General features: G+C 37.0%; 2 protein-coding genes across 2 annotated transcripts in view; both read left to right on the top strand.

Annotated features, from left to right (window-relative positions):
* Positions 1–11081, top strand: part of LOC134653415 (mitochondrial ribonuclease P catalytic subunit) — a 77303-nt gene extending 66222 nt beyond the window's left edge. The window contains exon 5 of the mRNA XM_063508776.1: positions 11058–11081. Within this exon, the coding sequence (XP_063364846.1) occupies positions 11058–11081 (24 nt within the window). The remainder of the gene's footprint in view (positions 1–11057) is intronic.
* Positions 10703–12055, top strand: LOC134653424 (uncharacterized). Its single transcript, XM_063508787.1, has 2 exons — positions 10703–10818; positions 10991–12055. The coding sequence occupies exons 1-2, from the start codon at positions 10801–10803 to the stop codon at positions 11885–11887; spliced, it is 915 nt and encodes a 304-aa protein (XP_063364857.1). The 5' UTR covers positions 10703–10800; the 3' UTR covers positions 11888–12055.
* The last annotated feature ends 9954 nt before the right edge of the window (positions 12056–22009 follow it).

Here is a 22009-nt window from a genome sequence, read left to right as displayed (position 1 = left end):
GTACGTCGAACACGATAAAACCTTAAGATTCCCTATGTTCCATTTCAGCTAGTAGCTACAGAACCTTAAAAAGGGTTACAGACATATACCTTGGTACGTAAGTAACCTAATCGATTTTTTTGATAATCATTATATAACTTTTATATAGGTATAGGCTTTGGTATAGGTAACATAACCAACCGCTGGAGCTTGTCTTTTTTTTTTGTTGCAGTCTTATCCTTAAAATAAAGGAGATTATGAATTCGACCGTATATTTTTTTTGTATGTAGGTATATATGTATTGTTAACTCAGTCAGAACTCCGTCATTTCTGAACAGACTACTTATTGGCCAGGACGGGAACGAATCCTGCTGAATGATGCGTCTGTCATATCATAACAAAAACTAAAATTTATAAAATAAAAATTATACATTTTGAAATTGTTTTTTTATTTCTATAAATTACACATTTGAGAGGAAAGTGATGACCGCGTGCCACTGCTTCTCCATATTCATGTATTTCGCTCGTAGCTCAAAAAAGTCAAACGAAATAAAAATATTTTCATAATGTCAAAATCCAGAGTGGAAAATAGGGACCATGACCACTATCCTCTTGAGCATTACACATTACGCCACCTATACTCGGAGTGATGAACTTTCTTTCAGCGCTAACGTGCAACGCTGTGTGTCTGTGTAGTTAAACACGAACTCTATCAATGGAATGTTTATTTGAAACACGCGTCAGCTAGATGGCGTTGTTATACAAATTATTTTTCGTTTACATTTTAAAACTTACACGATATGATTATTTAAAATAAAATTTGGTAATGGAAATAGTGAAAATAATACATATTAAGATGTAATTACCTATGTATTATCTAGCATAGTCTTGGCTAGAATCAAATAACAAATAAGGCTAGAAACTTAAAATTCTTTACGTAAGTTGGTACAGTTAGCAAAATTATTAGTTTGGCCCCTCAGAATATATATTTGTACGCAGGGGTGCTAAGCCATAGAACAAGTGCTAAGCTAATATAGATACAATACATAGGTACTTACTTACATGTTTTTTTATCTTCAAATAATTGCTTGAATATTTATAGCACATAATATTATGTAAGTAGCAAAGCCGGGTATGACTCATGCATTCCATTTTTTTACTTTCAACATCACCGAAAATAAAAAAAAACTACGCGCGTAATGCGAAAATAATATGGCTCATGTTGTGATACTTCTGATCAAAATCAGATGATGGCTTGACGGACGATTAAGAGCCGAAGGTGAGAGTTCTCATATGCATGATGGTTTTTTAGGGTTACGTATTTGTATAATTTTATCATATTTATGACTGTACCTTAGTCATAAAAGTTTAAGTTTCGAAATTTGAGCTGTTGTATTTTTTATAATCTACTTATTTTGTTTTACATGTTTGGTCAATGAATACTAGATTATATACATTAATAAAATAATCAACAGCATACTCCTAGCTACATACACGACGAGGATATTGCGACAGGTGTGTAGGTAACTAGTGCCACTTGCACCATTCCACTAACCCGGGGTTAACCGGTTAAACCTGGAGTTACCATGGTTACCAGTACAATTTGACATTGGTTTGAAGGTTTAACCGCTTAACCCCGGGTTAGTAGGATGGTGCAAGGGGCCCTAAGATAAAAGCTTAAGCACGGAGCACGGTGAATATATTGAGAGACGTCTGAATTCTAGTGAATGATTGAACTAGTTATTCAATATCCGCCCTTATTATGTAACAATTGTAACAATAACAACAGTCTATGTTTCTGAGGCAAGTTCATTAGCAGACCTTTATCAGATGCCTGCATCTTTATATTCCTATTAACGGTCTGATACAAAACTACGTAACTATTACCGTACGCGAATATGCTTTCTACGAGTATTGGGCTTACTTATCAGATGAACGATATTTAGGTTGTCCTAAACTTAGAACTTGGGAGTTCCCAATACCATTTTCGTTACATTGCGGTATTTGGTCGATCTACTGTGAATTCATTGTACCTAATACTATGTAGTTATAATGTACCGAAATTTCATGCAAGTTATTGGACCGCCTAATGGGGTTTAAATAATAAACTTGTTGAAAGAAAATATCGACTTCTCTAAGATATGGTACCCTGCAGTTACCCCCTGTTGCAAAAAACGAGTTTTTTTTTGTTGTGATTTTTATTTACAGTCTGAAGTTTTTTTAAGTTGCTTCGTAGGCAGGGTCACTACCAACTAGGCTTAGGAGGTCGTCGAATATAATAATGGTCAGGTATTATTATTACCGATTGTTGCTGCTGTATGGTAGTTAGTCGGCCCCTTCATTCTCGCTAGCCAGCTTTTGTAGAAAGCTCTCGAGATATTCTATAGATTACCTAAATTACTATAGGTTTGTAAGTGCATTACTCTCTTGAGTAGGAAGCCGTTCATTAAGCCATTACGAGTATATGGACATTAAGCATTAATCGTACGTTGAAACTAATGAATAGGCAATTATATATCGTCTGATAGGTTTATTCTCTGGTCATGATAGTTTTCTTTTCTTTGTTTATTTCCATTCTTTGTGGATTTCCTATAGACCAGCAAGATGGTTTTATGAAATCCATACTAATATTATAAATGTGAAAGTGTGTCTGTCTGTCTGTTACCTCTTCACGCTTTATTCACTTAACCGTTTAAAGTTGAAATTTGGTAAGTATATAATTATAGATATATTTGAAGTCCCTGGGAAGGACATATTAGGATAGTTTTGATCCCAGAAATCATCCTCTAAGGGGGTGGAAGTTGGTATAGGGTGTAATATAACCGCTGAACCGATTTGGATTAAATTTGGTATCTATATAATTATAGAAATAGTTTAAGGCCCGAGGAAGGAATGGGATAGTTTTTATCAATCATCATCATAATCATCATCCTACGCAGAGACAGTCGCGGGCACAAGCTAGTAAAAATATACCTACAAAATACTGTCTTTTGACTCTTACTTTCCGAAGTGTTATCTTATAAATGGTAGGCCCTAACTAACACAAAGTAAAGAAGTTTATGTTAAAAGTTAAGGATCTTCTTCAGAAAAGTTGTTTACCTTTCGACTTATTTATCTTTAATTTGATCAGAAGGCATTTTGGTAGTAATATCATTAAAAATTCAAGTTTAACTTATCAAAATTTGACTGACCCAATAACAGAAAGCATTTTACAACTAGGGCGCAACCTTGGGGAATGCTGAATTGTTGTGTAACGTAGTGCCTTCACCGAACGTGACTCACGCATCCATATTTCGATTTTTTTTTTAAGTTTCTACCTTTACTTACGGTAATTTGCGAGCAACGACAGCAATCGACATTCTTTACTTTTTTGGGGTCAAAGTATTTTAGAAGCAATCGCTAATATTATTCGCGTTTTGTAACGTGAATGTGGTATGTTCAGAGATTTCAATACTGATTTAATATCCATATCAGCGTGTCCCCTTAGCTCTCATGTGTATTGATTATGTAGAAAGTGAGTGTTTGGGTACTAAACGTGCAGGACGTGCTCATAAAGCAAAAAGCAAGCTCAGTGGTAAAAATGTTATGTGTTTTCTTTCTAGGTAAGTATACTATTTAACATCTGTCAACTGTCAGGTAACGAATGTGTCTTATAGCCGCCAGGCGGGCGCCACTGTCACGCACGGAGCCAATACTAACGAGAGCGGGTGTTGTAGGAAATGGTCGCAAATCGAGCACAGACGCACACCCGTCACATTTCCGTAGCACCAGGTGCCATTCCAATCGCTCAGCTAACGCAAACTAATAATCGTGGGGCAAACGAGCACATGTTTGCTCTACCATTACGTATATTGTTTTACGTATCTTGAGGTCACCAATCTAATGGGTGTTTACAGTGCATAGCTTGCTCAAACCTAAGCAATAGGAATAGGTATAGCCAGGAAACTATCTCAAGTATCTCGCAAACTTGTTGTTTGATTTCCGGTTGCGACTGTCATGGTAGCGGTGCGCGTCATTAAGTGCTCGTGAAAAATAATTCTAAATCAGTGCAAAAAACAACAAATCGGCCGATATCTAAACACTAAAACATACAAAAAGTGCCAGTGCTCCAAAATTAGTGTGAATAGTGCCCAAAGTAAAAAGGATTACACAAATAATTGGAATAAAAGTGATTCGCCGCTAGCGATATACATACGTATAACTACTTAAAATCGACATCAACTTCCGGCACCGACAAGTGACAGTTGACAAGTGACACTAGCTGTCAAACTACCATGGATGAGCAATCAACTTTAATATGGGAAAAAATGTTGGAACAACTACAAAAACAAACGAATTCAATAAATTCAACGGTACACAACACAATCTGCTCGACAATAGACGAGAAATTAGAACCATTAACTCGAGAAACGGAAAAATTAAAGGCCGAGAACGTAGCTCTAAAAGCCAAAATTAAGTCATTAGAATCAGACTCGAGAAAAAACAATATTATAATACACGGCGTGGTGGAAAGTGAAAAAAACAACAACGAACTAATGGAGTTAGTACTGAAAACTCTGAACAACATTAACGTAAATATAAAGTCCGATGAATGGGATAAATGGGAAGTTAGCGATACAAAAAGGCTGGGGAAGAAAACTGACAACAAGAATAGACCTATTAGAGTAACCCTAACGCTAGGATGGCGGAAATTAGAACTCCTCAAAAATAAGAAACATATCCCCGCAAGTATTAAAATCACTGAAGACTTTACTAAGGAGGTTATGGAAGAGAGAAAATCCCTCTTTCCCAAAATGATAGAGGCCAGGGAAGCTGGTAAATTTGCCATCATAATGCATGACAAACTCATCATCAAAGAAAATGCAGATAGTAAACAGGAAAAAAGAAAAAGGCTACCATCATCACCACCAAAAACACCACCAAACAACTTTGGTTCAAACCATGGTAGAATGCCATCCTCCCAGCCCGCCAAACAACCGAAGACAAACAGATTACCGGGAGTACCGCATACAAGCACAATAACAGACAGCTCTCCAAAAAACTATCAATAAACAACCACAAGCAACCGAAAAACAAACAAACAACAACAACAAAAACCTCAACAAAAACAACAACAACAAACCCATCTCCCACTATGGCCGGTCACCACGGGAGCATTAGACCATTACCCTCTAGCAAATCAAAAAATAATCTAAATATAATTATATCAACACTAAACACAAGAACATTACGAACTCCTGAATCCTTATTAGAACTGGAGACAGCTTTAGAAAACATAAAATGGGACATTCTCGGTATCAGCGAAATGAGAAGGCCCCAGGAAGCAATTGAAGAGAGACCCGAGTACATAATGTATACTAAAGGTGAAGTAGGCGGCCAAAGGGGCGTAGGTTTTCTAATTAAAAAACACCTCAAAAACCAAATTCTCAACCTAATTGGCATATCTGATAGGATAGCAGTTCTCAACATGAAAATACCCAGTTATAACAAAACCTGGACAATCATACAAACATACGCCCCAACCGAACGAGCTGACCAGCAAACAATTGAAAACTTTTATGGGGACTTGTCTGAAGTGGTTACAACATTTTCAAAAAATAATGTGATTCTCATGGGAGACTTAAATGCACAAGTTGGTGTCAAACAAAACAAAACGGAACATATAATAGGAAATTTTGGATTTGGTAAACGAAGCGCAAATGGCCAAAAACTGGTACACTTCTTGATAGAACATAACCTATACCTCCTCAATAGTCTATTCAGAAAAAAGACGAGCAATAAATGGACTTGGAGGTCTCCAAACGGTAAAAGTAAAAATGAAATAGACTACATTACAAGCAACCACCCAAAAGCATTTATAGACACTTCTGTTATACAAAATCTCAACTTCAACACTGACCATCGGTTAATTAGAAGCAAACTCAGAATGAATCTACCAAAGGCATCCAGGAAACATATTAAAAAAACACCAGACAGGAATATTGATCCAAATTGCAAGGGATTAGCCCAATCACTGTCAGAAAACATCCGTGACCTGATAAATGATAACACCAGCATTAAAGAAAATTACCAGAAACTGGAAGAATATTTGACGGCTCCTAAAAAAATCAACCCCAAGAAACAAAAATACCCACTCAGTGAGAAAACTCTTAACCTTATAGAAGAAAGAAAGAACCTAATAGCAGGACCTTCTAAAAAGAATAACCTTAAACTAATTGCAGAAACCAGTAAAAAAATAAAAGAAAACATAAGGAGGGATCGCAAAATTAGAAGACTACAGACTTTAGAGAAACACATTATCAAATCAGGGGGTGTGCGCAAAGCCTTTAAAGAATTAAGAGAAATAAACAAAGAGTGGATCCCGAAAGTCAAACGAGGAACTAACACCGTCACAAAAAGAGAGGATATAGTTAGAATAGCGACGCAATTTTATGAACAACTATACACAGACTTCCCTATATTCCAAACATCGAACCAAGGAGATTATAACCAACATCAAGTACTTGACATAGAGCTCGAGCCGGAAATATTACAATGTGAAGTAATCAAGGCTATCCAGAGTCAAAAGTTAGAAAAAGCAGCAGGACCCGACAACATATACAATGAACTTCTAAAAGGGATGGCCGATGAACTAGCTCCTGTACTCACAAAATTATTTAATAAAATTATGACTAGCCAATGGATACCCTCACAATGGGAAACATCACACATCATCCTATTGCATAAGAAAGGCCCAAAGGAAGACATAGGTAACTACAGGCCTATAAGTCTGATGTCTAACTTATATAAAATCTTCTCGAAGGTCATACTGGATCGAATAAGTAAAAGACTTGATGAAAACCAACCAATGGAACAAGCTGGATTCAGGAAACACTTTTCAACTTTAGACCACATCCACACAGTGAAACAGATAGTGGAGAAATATAACGAGTACAACAAAAATCTATACATGGCATTCATAGACTACAATAAGGCATTCGACAGCATAAGCCACGTAGCCATGTGGGAAAGTTTGTCAACTCAAGGTATTCCGGAGATATATATTAATGTCATCAAAACCATATACAAAAACAGCAAAGCAAGAGTTCAACTGGAGAAAATTGGCCCAGAGTTCAGAGTAAAAAGAGGGGTGAGACAGGGAGACCCAATGTCCCCCAAGTTATTTTCTGCAGTCCTTGAACACATTTTCCGCAAACTAGAATGGGGTCACATGGGCCTCAATATAGATGGTAAGAAACTAAACCACCTTAGATTTGCAGATGACATTGTATTATTTGAAGAAGATCCAAAGAAACTGCAAGGTATGATCGAGTCACTGTGCAAAGAAAGCAAAAAAGTTGGGTTAACAATGAACACCACAAAAACTAAACTAATGACCAATTCAATAAAAACAGAAATAAACATAGATACGATCTCACTAGAATATGTAGAAGAGTACACATACCTTGGCCAACTGATATCTCCGGTAGACTTAACTAGCAAAGAAATAAATACAAGAATAACCAACGGATGGAAAAAATATTGGTCTATGAAAGAAGTAATGAAGTCCACTAATCTCAGCATTACCACAAAAAGAAAAGTATTTAACACATGTATCTTACCCTGCATTACATACGGATGTGAGACATGGGCACTCAACAAAGAGCACCGAAACAGGCTTCAGTACTGCCAGAGGTCTATGGAACGAAGTATGACGGGAACACGCAGACTAGACAAAATGAGAAATGAAGACCTGAGACAAAAAACAAAAGTGACCGACATACTCACTAAAATAGACCAGCAGAAGTGGAGATGGACTGGCCACATGTTGAGAGACAAGCAGGAAAAATGGAGTAAGATCGTAACGGATTGGTACCCAAGAGGTTGCACACGGAGTCAGAAGAAACCTCGAACAAGATGGGAAGATGAACTCAATCTCACAGCGGGCCCGAAATGGAGAAGAGTGGCCCACGACAGACCCCAATGGAAAGAGCTAGAGGAGGCCTTTGCCAAGCGGCACACTGAGCTTAGAGACATACTCTAACTCAGAACAAAAGGGCTTAATAGATAGATAGATAGATAGATATTTTGTTTTACATGTTTGGTCAATGAATACTAGATTATATACATTAATAAAATAATCAACAGCATACTCCTAGCTACATACACGACGAGGATATTGCGACAGGTGTGTAGGTAACTAGTGCCACTTGCACCATTCCACTAACCCGGGGTTAACCGGTTAAACCTGGAGTTACCATGGTTACCAGTACAATTTGACATTGGTTTGAAGGTTTAACCGCTTAACCCCGGGTTAGTAGGATGGTGCAAGGGGCCCTAAGATAAAAGCTTAAGCACGGAGCACGGTGAATATATTGAGAGACGTCTGAATTCTAGTGAATGATTGAACTAGTTATTCAATATCCGCCCTTATTATGTAACAATTGTAACAATAACAACAGTCTATGTTTCTGAGGCAAGTTCATTAGCAGACCTTTATCAGATGCCTGCATCTTTATATTCCTATTAACGGTCTGATACAAAACTACGTAACTATTACCGTACGCGAATATGCTTTCTACGAGTATTGGGCTTACTTATCAGATGAACGATATTTAGGTTGTCCTAAACTTAGAACTTGGGAGTTCCCAATACCATTTTCGTTACATTGCGGTATTTGGTCGATCTACTGTGAATTCATTGTACCTAATACTATGTAGTTATAATGTACCGAAATTTCATGCAAGTTATTGGACCGCCTAATGGGGTTTAAATAATAAACTTGTTGAAAGAAAATATCGACTTCTCTAAGATATGGTACCCTGCAGTTACCCCCTGTTGCAAAAAACGAGTTTTTTTTTGTTGTGATTTTTATTTACAGTCTGAAGTTTTTTTAAGTTGCTTCGTAGGCAGGGTCACTACCAACTAGGCTTAGGAGGTCGTCGAATATAATAATGGCCAGGTATTATTATTACCGATTGTTGCTGCTGTATGGTAGTTAGTCGGCCCCTTCATTCTCGCTAGCCAGCTTTTGTAGAAAGCTCTCGAGATATTCTATAGATTACCTAAATTACTATAGGTTTGTAAGTGCATTACTCTCTTGAGTAGGAAGCCGTTCATTAAGCCATTACGAGTATATGGACATTAAGCATTAATCGTACGTTGAAACTAATGAATAGGCAATTATATATCGTCTGATAGGTTTATTCTCTGGTCATGATAGTTTTCTTTTCTTTGTTTATTTCCATTCTTTGTGGATTTCCTATAGACCAGCAAGATGGTTTTATGAAATCCATACTAATATTATAAATGTGAAAGTGTGTCTGTCTGTCTGTTACCTCTTCACGCTTTATTCACTTAACCGTTTAAAGTTGAAATTTGGTAAGTATATAATTATAGATATATTTGAAGTCCCTGGGAAGGACATATTAGGATAGTTTTGATCCCAGAAATCATCCTCTAAGGGGGTGGAAGTTGGTATAGGGTGTAATATAACCGCTGAACCGATTTGGATTAAATTTGGTATCTATATAATTATAGAAATAGTTTAAGGCCCGAGGAAGGAATGGGATAGTTTTTATCAATCATCATCATAATCATCATCCTACGCAGAGACAGTCGCGGGCACAAGCTAGTAAAAATATACCTACAAAATACTGTCTTTTGACTCTTACTTTCCGAAGTGTTATCTTATAAATGGTAGGCCCTAACTAACACAAAGTAAAGAAGTTTATGTTAAAAGTTAAGGATCTTCTTCAGAAAAGTTGTTTACCTTTCGACTTATTTATCTTTAATTTGATCAGAAGGCATTTTGGTAGTAATATCATTAAAAATTCAAGTTTAACTTATCAAAATTTGACTGACCCAATAACAGAAAGCATTTTACAACTAGGGCGCAACCTTGGGGAATGCTGAATTGTTGTGTAACGTAGTGCCTTCACCGAACGTGACTCACGCATCCATATTTCGATTTTTTTTTTAAGTTTCTACCTTTACTTACGGTAATTTGCGAGCAACGACAGCAATCGACATTCTTTACTTTTTTGGGGTCAAAGTATTTTAGAAGCAATCGCTAATATTATTCGCGTTTTGTAACGTGAATGTGGTATGTTCAGAGATTTCAATACTGATTTAATATCCATATCAGCGTGTCCCCTTAGCTCTCATGTGTATTGATTATGTAGAAAGTGAGTGTTTGGGTACTAAACGTGCAGGACGTGCTCATAAAGCAAAAAGCAAGCTCAGTGGTAAAAATGTTATGTGTTTTCTTTCTAGGTAAGTATACTATTTAACATCTGTCAACTGTCAGGTAACGAATGTGTCTTATAGCCGCCAGGCGGGCGCCACTGTCACGCACGGAGCCAATACTAACGAGAGCGGGTGTTGTAGGAAATGGTCGCAAATCGAGCACAGACGCACACCCGTCACATTTCCGTAGCACCAGGTGCCATTCCAATCGCTCAGCTAACGCAAACTAATAATCGTGGGGCAAACGAGCACATGTTTGCTCTACCATTACGTATATTGTTTTACGTATCTTGAGGTCACCAATCTAATGGGTGTTTACAGTGCATAGCTTGCTCAAACCTAAGCAATAGGAATAGGTATAGCCAGGAAACTATCTCAAGTATCTCGCAAACTGGATATGTAGCGATCGGACAAAGACCTAGCGGTCATTCCCTCGATCTGGAGCTAGGATAGGAAAGTTGCCCACGAACGCTTATATAAATGCCTGAACTTGATACAGCAATGCACTTTTCCATGTGACTTCGCCTAGAGCGCTTTTCCTTTCACACTAGAAAATAATGTAATTTTACAAGTTGCAAAGCGCAAACGTCCATCATGTCGAAGAGGATCCTAGTAAGTTTTAAAGCTATTAAATGTTTAAAAGTAAATTAACAGGCGACTTAAACTTTTACAATCGTTTATTACGCAAAGCAAATAAGCGATTTAACGAGGTAGCTGATTGATGGTATTCTACGCCTTTCTGTAATAGGCGATGATGGATCATTAAACTAATTGGTGTTTTCAGATGTTCGTGGCTTTCGCCGCGCTGGTGTGTGCGAACGAAGTGGAAGATTCGGAGCAGAAGAAACGAGGCGCCGGTAAAGGGGCCAGCTTGAACTCCATCCCTACTGGAGCCCAAAAGCCGGAGTACACGTATCAGGTTTATTCTCAGACCCCGAGTTCACAGGGCAGTTCTTACCAGACTCAAGTCCCGAATTCCTTCTATCCGAGTCAAGCGTCAAGCCAATACTACTCAGTACCGAACCAGCAGGAGGTATCTCCGGGGTATTCTCCTCAACCACAAATAAACCTCATTCCTCCGCCGGCTACTTCGCAATTTCTTCCCATCAATTTCGTTCCAAATCCGGGTTATCAATCCAAATATCAAATAATCCCATCTAAAACGGCAAACGGGAACATACAGCTACTTATACAACCATCCTCTAATTACCAGTCGAGTCCTTTTCTGCAGTATCCTCAGTCACTGTTTTCACCTAATCCCGCGAACCATCAGTACAGTCAGCAGCAACTTCAGCTGCCTTCTCAGCAACAATTCAACGTGGCCTCACCGTACCAGCAATTGCCTTTAGGTCAGCCTTACTTAGGCCAGCCGTCTACTATGTTTCTTTTAGCGCCGCCAAATCCTTATAATAACCTGTTGTATCCTGGTCCGAATCCTTCGCAAAGTTTTTACAACTACTATCCATCGACCGCCCAGCAGAAGTATAATTTATCTTATGGATCGTCGTCGCAGCCGTCGGTTGAGTATGAGAAAATCCAGGGGCCTGTATCGTCGAGCTTGCCAAAGGAAGATAATGATATCGGGTCGCACGGGAGCGATTTCGTCCCTTCGGACTCCAGTAGCAGCTATAAGACGGCGTACGCGACCAGCCGCAGCGGCACGTACTCCAAGCTAAAATGACTGTGTAAACGAATTTAAAAAATAGTTACCGCTTATCGTGGCTTTAATTTAGTCGTATGTTACAGGTGTTCAGTTGCCATTTATATTATGTTACAGTGTTATTTATTAATATATGGCAGTTGTTGGTAATGTTATTCAATGTACAAAATAAAATATGTAACTATGTGTTCAACGTGTTTTAATTTGCTTATTTTAGACCCGTATTAACATCACTTGCGGTTAAATAATCATGGATTTATAACAAAATTAAATAAATAATAAATTATTCCTAGTTATAGAAATACAAAACCTCATTGGTTGCATGAATGATACGAGTAATTGTAGGTATTGGTTTATGTCAATTCCTTAAATAAGTGATATGAATCCAACGACACGTCACACCAATCACTCCTGAAACTGAAAGATCATGTACGTTTCAGTGCAATAGACATACTAAAGTACCTATGTACAGTCAGCTGCAGAGAAAAGGTAACCAGCACCACCCTTGCATAGAAGATTGTATGCAGGGGTGGTAGCTTTTCTCTGCAGCTGACTGTACGTTAAATTACATTCACTGGTAATATTACCCTTTTCTTCGTCATAAATAGTCTGATTTCATAATGTTCTATGGATTTACATAATATTTTATTAGTATATTTTTTTTATTTTCATTTCTAGGCAACCAGCCAACCAAACATTATCCAAAAACTACTTATTAATACAAACAAATTAAGTAATTAAGATTACAAATAAAAATAAAAATTATAAATTATAATTTTATTTATTTATTATATAGCTGACTGCGGGGGATGGGTGAGTCACATTATATAAGCGATACAAATGTAGGTAACAATTTATGTGGGTTGAGGTTTGAACTTTTATAGATGTAGGTACTTGCATAGTGAAACTTGGGTTCTGAATCAGTATCAAAATATGCGAGAGAGAGTTTGTGAGGTGAGGATAGGTAGCTATAAAGAAACTAGTAAGATTATAGCTGCAGTTTATATTTAATTCAGTTTTTATGGAAATGTATATACAATTAATAATGAATGTAATTAAGGTTAGCTGGAAGAGATCTATTTTAGGGATAAGTTCGCCTTTGTACCTTTATTTCTGTAAATTTTATGTAAATCTGTGTCGTGTACAATAAAGTGATTACTACTACTACAATTATGTACTCATTCGAAAGGTCTACATAACTACCTATGATAAATCCATGTTATGTATGTCCCACGTAAAAACAATGCCGGGAAGGCACAGTCATACTTCCATACAGGGTCACCTGTAAGCCATGTCCAGGAATTATATCATGCATTACTACAAATTGATCGTAATTTTTTTATTTTTAGGGTTCCGTACCCTAAGTGTAAAAACGGGACCTTATTACTAAGACTCCGCTGTCCGTCCGTCCGTCCGTCCGTCTGTCACCAGGCTGTATCTCACGAACCGTGATAGCTAGACAGTTGAAATTTTCACAGATGATGTATTTCTGTTGCCGCTATAACAACAAACACTAAAAACAGAATAAAATAAAGATTTAAGTGGGGCTCCCATACAACAAACGTGATTTTTGACCGAACTTAAGCAACGTCGGGCGGGGTCAGTAGTTGGATGGGTGACCGTTTTTTTGCTTGTTTTGCTCTATTTTTTGTTGATGGTGCGGAACCCTCCGTGCGCAAGTCCGACTCGCACTTGGCCGGTTTTTTTAATTCTATATTTAGTATCTAGTTAAATCCTACATAAATAAGAAAAAGTTGGTAATACAATTACTTATTGTCTAAATAATTAATTTATGTTAATTCTATACCTATATTTTGACCTCGAATTAATTTTGACTCATGTGATTATAATGCCAGCCAGGCTTCCATGAACCGCAGCAAAAATCCGGGACAATGCTAGGAATATGATGACTGTAGAGATGGGTTAAAATACAATAAAATCGTACAGCCAAGAGTGATCAAATAGTATAAAATAGAATAGGTATAAAAAAAATATTCGTGAGCACAACACAGAAAAAAAAGTTATACAGAAAATAGAGAAAACCATAGGAAGTAGTGCCACATAATGGTTGTGTGATGCTGGCGACTTCCAGCGCTGATCTTCTGACGCGACCATCCGGTGAAACAATAACGACAGGACAAGTAACAAAAACAAACGAAATGTAACAAAAGAAGTTTTTTGTTCACTGTAGGTAATATGGCAATCACAAACTTTTATACTATACCAACTTTATGAGGTTTCCTGTTTCCCTTTTAATTCTCCATTTTTGCCTTGTGATTTGTGATCAGGATTACGTTGCTGATCTCACCCTGTATGTCTCGACACTCTCGACGCGCTACGTAATTAGACAAGTTTGGTTTCAGTGCAATGCAAGTGATTCTACGGGTTTCCCTTCCATAAGCCCTGCGCACGCGCCCGCTATATCGATCGTAAATCGAACTTTCACTTTTAACTTAACGCGCAATAAGTAAAGCTAAACACTTTATCCTATTTACTCTTTTTCAAATAATGCTATTTAGATCCTTGAAATTTAGAAGCTCCATAAAAAAAAGCCTAAATATTGTGCCATAAATTTATTTGAACTACCACTGTCCTATTTCATACGATCAAAACTCTTTTATGTGTCCCATCACCGAGATCGAACTATGATTTCAGGATGGATCTCACTTTTCAGTCGGTCCTATTATCCCTAATGAATACCACATACATTATAAATAATAAGGTCCATATATAGTCATCACTGGATAATTTGTACCTATGGCCATAAAAAACTAAGTAGTAGGTAGGTAGTTTTTGGAGTAACTTCTACCAGATTTATATTTCAAAATATAGCTATCGTATAGGAAGTCACATTGGCACGCTTTAATTACAAAATTCCAATGGCTTATCAGCATATAAATTTATGAACAGCCGTGCTCAAACTTAAATACAAACATGACATAACAAGTAGGGCCATTTATTATAATTAGTACTTGTTTCGCTTTTCAAGTAAATTGGCACGTCTATTTGCCTCACATCACATCAAATTAACGTGAGAATAAAAACTTGTGTGCGTGACGTAACTATTTACGGCTACCATCAGTTTGGCACTGACATAAACGCCATCGAGAACGTAATTTACTTTCTATACATCTCGCTCGTACTCGCATATAAGTGCAAACGAGATGCATAGAAAGTAAATTACGTTCTCGATAGCGTATATGTCAGTTTTGACACTGTCAGTGACTCATGGTACAGGTTCTTATCATTATCACTTGTGGGTGATGGGTGCTATCAGCACAGTGCACAGAGTAAATACAGAAGGAACTGTTTCAATAACACATTTTATGAGATGAGAGAGACGACAAGTGAGGAACCACGCTAAAAAACGCTTTGTATTGGATTTGCTAATATGACAATTAGGCGATCTTGTGAGGTCAAAGGATGGGAGCGTAGAAGTAACACAGTGACCGCGGAAGGCAATCGGTGCAAAATATTTAGATAACTACGTCAATTACCCAGAATCGTTAGTTTCTACCTTACAAATACCGACATGGTTTTATTGCAAGTAACAAAAATAATGTAGGTGCCCATTTTTTATCAATTCATTTATAAATTGTACTAACACAATATATAGTATTAAGTATGCAAATTTAAATGGGTAGCCAAGAAAAGTCAGGCGAAAATAATGAAACCTGGTTACTTTATCGTCTCGGTTAGCCTCTATCTAAATTGTAAATATAGTTGGTCAAACCAAATTTGTCAGTAAATAAGAACAAAAAACTATACTCATCCTTTTCTTTTGGGTGTTAGTACTAGTGTAAGGCAAAGATAGTATGATTCTCTCTGTCTATGTTTGAAATGAGACAGACCTTTGACAAGCTATATACATAATCAAAATCATTCGATTTATAAAACTAATATTTGCTAGTTTAATAAAATGGGATACTGTTTAAAGTGTGTGTACTGTGTAGTGTGTAACAGTGAAAGGAGTCTGCCCAACTAATTGCCGTGTTATTCGTATCATTCTGATTGCAAGTGGGATGAGCAATCGAATCACCTGCTATAGGTAGTTAACTATAGGATGTTCCTCATTTCTGATTATATATATTACGGTTTACGGTTCGGCTTTTGCCTTCGTGACATCAAGCTGAGTGGGGACTTTAGCACAATGTTCTTTTATATTTCTGTTCGTCCTAATGAATTTATGTTTTTATATTTTGTTAATTTTTATGCTAATTTGTTAATTTCTGGTGCTAATAAATATAACTTACTTACATTATATAATATCATATGATATCATATCATGTATTCAGTAAATTCCTAACTAGTATTATAGCCATCCATGCCTTATAGTCCCGTAATGTTGACTTAGATTGAGATTTGTACCTATGTTTGTTTATATATTATTGTTATTGACAAGAACGGTAAAAAAGTTTAAATATGTTATCACTAGCTGTTGCCCGCGTCTTCGTTCGCGTGGATTTGTATGTTGGTGGTTATACTCTTATTCTACATGAGTTTGTATTGTATATGCTTTTTTAAGAAGCATTTGTAATGAATTCAAACTTTCAACCCCTTAAATAAGTGAAGTAAATTTTAATGGAATTAATATATAATGTACATATTTATTTACTTAGTGGATATGGTAAAACACATCCTCTATTGGTGCATGGCAAGTTGTTATGTACTATAGTTATTTAACAAATTATTAAAAATGCTTGAATTTATAAAGTGTCACTTATAATTCTTGTAAAGGCAACGGGTACCTACCTATTTGCCTCAAGAATAATTGTTTCAATGTAACTTAGAATTAGAAAATAAGTAAAATAACAGTTCAAATCATACCGTAGATGTCCGCAAAATAAATACCAAACTTGTTTGATGTACTACAAGTTTCCATGGACCGGTCTGTTCATCTACATTTTATACAATCTCAATCCCAATTCATTGCCGACGATCTCAAGTGAATTTGACCTTTATCTCGAAGGTTTAAGACTTAAAAGTGTCGCGGTAAGTTGAAGTATCGTAAGATGTAATAGTAAAGGCTATTAATTAAAAATATTATTTAACGAGAGTCCTACATTTGACGTGCTGGTGGATGTGCTGTAATACTGAGGTTGGGGCCTTCCTTTTCCCGGCATGATCCTAGTTCTTACGAAACGTTAATGCTTGTGTCAAAACATTAAAATCAAAACTTAAGATTTCAATTAAAGATAAGTACGTTACACGCAGGTAGGTACAGATATCTTATGATCATGCGTACGATAGCTAGAAACCTACCAAAAGTCAATGAAAACGTGTCGATCAACTTTTAAGAGTTTGTGTAAGCCTTTTTTCCTTAAATCAGATAAAGTAGGTAGGACTAGGTACGTAGTTAGCAGCAGAAGTTGCTAAGCGGGCCAGGTGTTCAAAATGATCTTGACGCGACTTTATTGTTAAGAGAATGAGCGAGTCAAGGTAATTTTTAAACACCTCGCCCGCTTAGCAACTTCTGCTGCGGACCATTGTGGGGCGAAGATATTTTTTCCAAGGACCAACATAGAACTGCACATGTTTTCTAATTGTCAGTTCATTAAAATAAACAAAGGCACTCCTTATTAAAAGGCACTCCCAAGAAAACATGTCATTGGTAATGATTTTCCCACAGCCACTTTTATTTTCACCAGCTACTTACTTAATGCTAAATACACCAATATGAACACCTATGATCGATTCGAGCTTACTTGCGTCTAGTTGCACCGGTTCAGTACTTGCGGATCAAGTGCGTTATTCTGGATAATGACGTTTACGACCAAGAGGGAAGTCACTATCGCGTTTCCCAGTATGTTAGTTATACAACCTGTGTTAAAGCACAGGTTAAAGTATTTAATATCGGAAGTACGGTTAGGAATTTTGCTGAGAAAAGTTACGTAGCTACCAGATAGATGTTAATTTAATGGAAGACGGATATTTATGTTATTACTTATTTATCTTGGAACATATCCCGGAAGGATGGAATGGCACCATATAATAAATAATAATTGAATGTTATTGTTTAGTTAATTATTTATAAAATAAAATGTATTGATTAACAATGAAAAATTATACTTGATGCGAACTGGCAATGGCCCGTAATCCATTATGTTCTTTTACATAATAACCATTACCATCGTTTTATAGGTACCTACCGAAATCAATTCTTGGGAACCAATTTACAAGACGTTACACACACCGATGCATCCACAGATCCGAAAGACGGGCGCTGACCGGAACCGTTGGATAACAGTGTAAGTTATGTAATATGGGGCTCGAAGTGGGCCGATCTATATTGCTCCTTTTGTTTACTTTTTGATCTACCGATGAAAAGAGTTTTTTATCGAGTACAAATCAAGACAACTATGGAACAAGTCAAATTATGAAATATTTGATTTGTTTTTTTAAGAAGTTACACTATTTTATATAAATTATAAACTGCAATGAAATTATTGATCATAGGTAGGTACACAACTCAGATATACCTACAAATCTTGATTATTACATAAAATTAACAGAAATAAATATCATACAGTAAAGAAAAAGTGACCAAGTCGCCTCAGCCACCTGTGGACTTGGTCACTTTAGTTTTTTCTTTAGTGAAGATATATTAAAGTAGTTGAATATAGAGCTTACTTTATTGCAATAATGTTTATGAACGATTTCCCGGTAAATGTATTTAGTATATCTATACATGTACCTACTTATCCATACTGACATATCTAATCCATATCGTTTCTAGATTTATTAATTGACGTATCTTAAAGTTCGAATCGGGCAGATAGACATATAATGTTACTTGAATGTTCATGTCAAAATTCATAGGTACTACCTATTTCAGAATGTTGTTTTAAAATGAGAGCGTATTAACATCGATTGTATATTGTATGGCGTCGGGTTGGATTGTGTGAAACTTGAAGCTGATTAGCAGAAGAGTTCATAGGTATTAGGTACACCACTTTCAATCGTTAAGTACCTAAACATTATATTACTAAACATTTTTTTCTTTGTGTAGATACGCCATGTGAAGGTTGTTTTCTTATACAATGGAATGTTTTTGTGTATAGTAAAATTATCTATTGTATAATATAAACTATGTACGGCCCAATAAATGATAATAATGGAGCAACAAATACCATAGATTTTTTTCTACCATAGATAAGTTCTAAGCTCTTACACACACTAGGCCCCGTCGCGAGTGGTCAGCGTTCCTGTCAAAGTGTCAGACACGGCTCCCTCATTGATTGCACAACGCGCAACTCTTCGTATTATGGGTCAACAACTTCTTATAAAATGATGTGCGACAATTTAGGTAGGCGTTATTCAAGTCACGTGCGAGTCTAAACGTTCGCAAACATTACAAAAGTTCACGACCTATATCTATAGATTTCTACATTTTAATAAGACTTTAATCATTTAAAATTTTAAAAAGTAGAAGGTGTGTGTAATATTCCGGTAAAGATAAGATAACGTTTGTTTTATGATGTCCACAGGAAAGTCGTATAACCTTAACTCATACTAAAAATGTTTTTGACCTGTGTGTTATGTGTGGATATCGTCAGATAAATCGATCGCACCCGTCTCGTCTGCAGGATTTATATCGTAATAAATTGTCACGCGTCCCACATCCCTTTGCATGACTTGGGAGACGTTTCAGTTGGCTTATAGTATCGGAATGTTAGTGTCAGTGCTTGGTAAGGGTGACCGCGATGCGTTTTATGCTGTGTAAGTTAGTCCATCTAATAGCTAAGTGATCTGTGGTGTTACTGGTGTTAACACAAGCTTCACGCCCCCGCTGACAAATGTGGATAACAATCTCGAATAAACACACCCGAGTGTTTATTTGCTTCTAATTGGTTAAGCAATACAAATGCAGTACATTTTTGTGAAGTTTTTTGTATTTTCTCATGATTAAATATCGTGATCTATTCTGATTGAATAGGTTAAATAAAAAGCGGCCAAGTGCGAGTTGGACTCGCCCATGAAGGGTTCCGTATTTAGGCGATTTATGACGAATAAAAAAAAACTACTTACTAGATCTCGTTCAAACCAATTTTCAGTGGAAGTTTACATGGTAATGTACATCATATATTTTTTTTAGTTTTATCATTCTGTTATTTTAGAAGTTACAGGGGGGGGGGGGACACACACACATTTTACCACTTTGGAAGTGTCTCTCGCGCAAACTATTCAGTTTAGAAAAAAATGATATAAATATGATATATGAAACCTCAATATCATTTTTGAAGACCTATCCATAGATACCCCACACGTATGGGTTTGATGAAAAAAAATTTTTTGAGTTTCAGTTCTAAGTATGGGGAACCCCAAAATTTTATTGTTTTTTTTTTCTATTTTTGTGTGAAAATCTTAATGCGGTTCACAGAATACATCTACTTACCAAGTTTCAACAGTATAGTTCTTATAGTTTCGGAGAAAAGTGACTGTGACATACGGACGGACAGACGGACAGACAGACAGACAGACAGACAGACATGACGAATCTATAAGGGTTCCGTTTTTTGCCATTTGGCTACGGAACCCTAAAAATGGAGAAATGTGTCTGACTATACATTAAAAATTTGGGACTTCCATAAAAGATCAAGCTGGGATAAGTAGGCTGGTGTAGTTGATGTAGGTAATGTAATAGGTACATACATTACAGACAAGGATGTTAAGTAGGTACCTGCTCCACAGACCATATCACCACACAGATACCCCACTTAGAAACCCTCATATTCAAATTAGTACGGGAGCACCGTGGTGACTATGAGTTGTCTTACATGCTCTATGTTGTAGTTCAAGTGGTCTGTGAACCAGGGATGTAACGGATGTGGTTTTATCGGAACCGAAAACGGAAACAGATGTTTTCAATTTAGTTTAACGGAATCGGAAACGGAAACGGAACCAAAAACGGAACCAAAAACGGAACCGGAACTAGAGCTATAACCGCGAAAATCGATGTCCGTCTATTGTGGGCATTTTTCTCTGTCACTTTAATTACGCCTTAATGAGAGTAAAAGAGAAAGATCCCCGCAATTTGCGAATTTCGGTTTTCGCGGTACCTGAATCGGAACCTGAGGCATTAGTCCACCAAGGGCGAGTAAGCGATAACCTATCGACTATTTTTTCGCTCAAGAAACAAAAAAAAAATAGAGATTCCGTGTCGGTAAAAGAGAGAGATACCTATATTAATAGTTGATCGCTGGCTGTTCACACTGCCGGCGAGGACTCTCTTTACACTCTTTACTCGCAGCGATAAAAGCTATCAACGGTAAAATCGCTCAGCGGTACTCGCTTGGCGGTCGGAGAGACCATGCATCTAGCGATCGTTCTACAGTACACTACTAGTTCACAGTGTGAACTACGAGGGGCGTTCAATAAAAAGTGAGAATGAGTATGTTATATACAACTTTTATTAAATATTATTTTATTTTTCGACATAGTCCCCTTTTAGCATAATACACTTAGTATATCTTTTTTCTAAACTTAAAATTCCATTTCTAAAAAAGGTTTTATCTTGAGTACTTAAAAAATCTTGTACTACAGCGACTACCGCGTCGTCGTCTTCAAATTTCTTGCCTCTTAGGCATTCCTTCAATCTCGGAAATAGGTAGAAATCACTAGGGGCGAGGTCTGGTGAATACGGAGGATGCTTAAGTATATCGAACCCAGCATCACGTATTGCAGCCATTGCAACGGCGGACTTGTGTGCCGGTGCATTGTCCTGATGGAACAACACAATTTTCGAGAGTTTACCTCGCCGTTTTTCACGGATCTCATTGCGCAATGTTGCTATTTGTTTGGCATATAAAGTGCCCGTAATAGTGGCTCCATGCTCGAGATACTCAATCATTACGACCCCTTTACCATCCCAAAAAACAGAGCCCATGACCTTACCGGCAGATGGGCCCACCTTGAATTTCTTCGGAGTTGGAGATGATGGCTTTTTCCATGTCATAGACTGCAGTTTCGTTTCAGGGTCGTAATGATGGAGCCATGTTTCGTCCATTGTTATTAATCGCGCCAAAAAAAGTTCCCGGTCTTGCTGTATCAGGTCCAAACCTTCTTGACAAATCTCGACTCTAGTTTATTTTTGCGTGTCAGTAAGCATTCTGGGTACCCAACGCGCTGATACCTTTTTCATAC

This window comes from Cydia amplana, chromosome 13, assembly GCF_948474715.1.
Source record: "Cydia amplana chromosome 13, ilCydAmpl1.1, whole genome shotgun sequence".
Taxonomy (NCBI): domain Eukaryota; kingdom Metazoa; phylum Arthropoda; class Insecta; order Lepidoptera; family Tortricidae; genus Cydia; species Cydia amplana.
The sequence above is the reverse complement of the archived record's forward strand: the minus strand, read 5'-3'. Positions and strand labels throughout refer to the sequence as shown.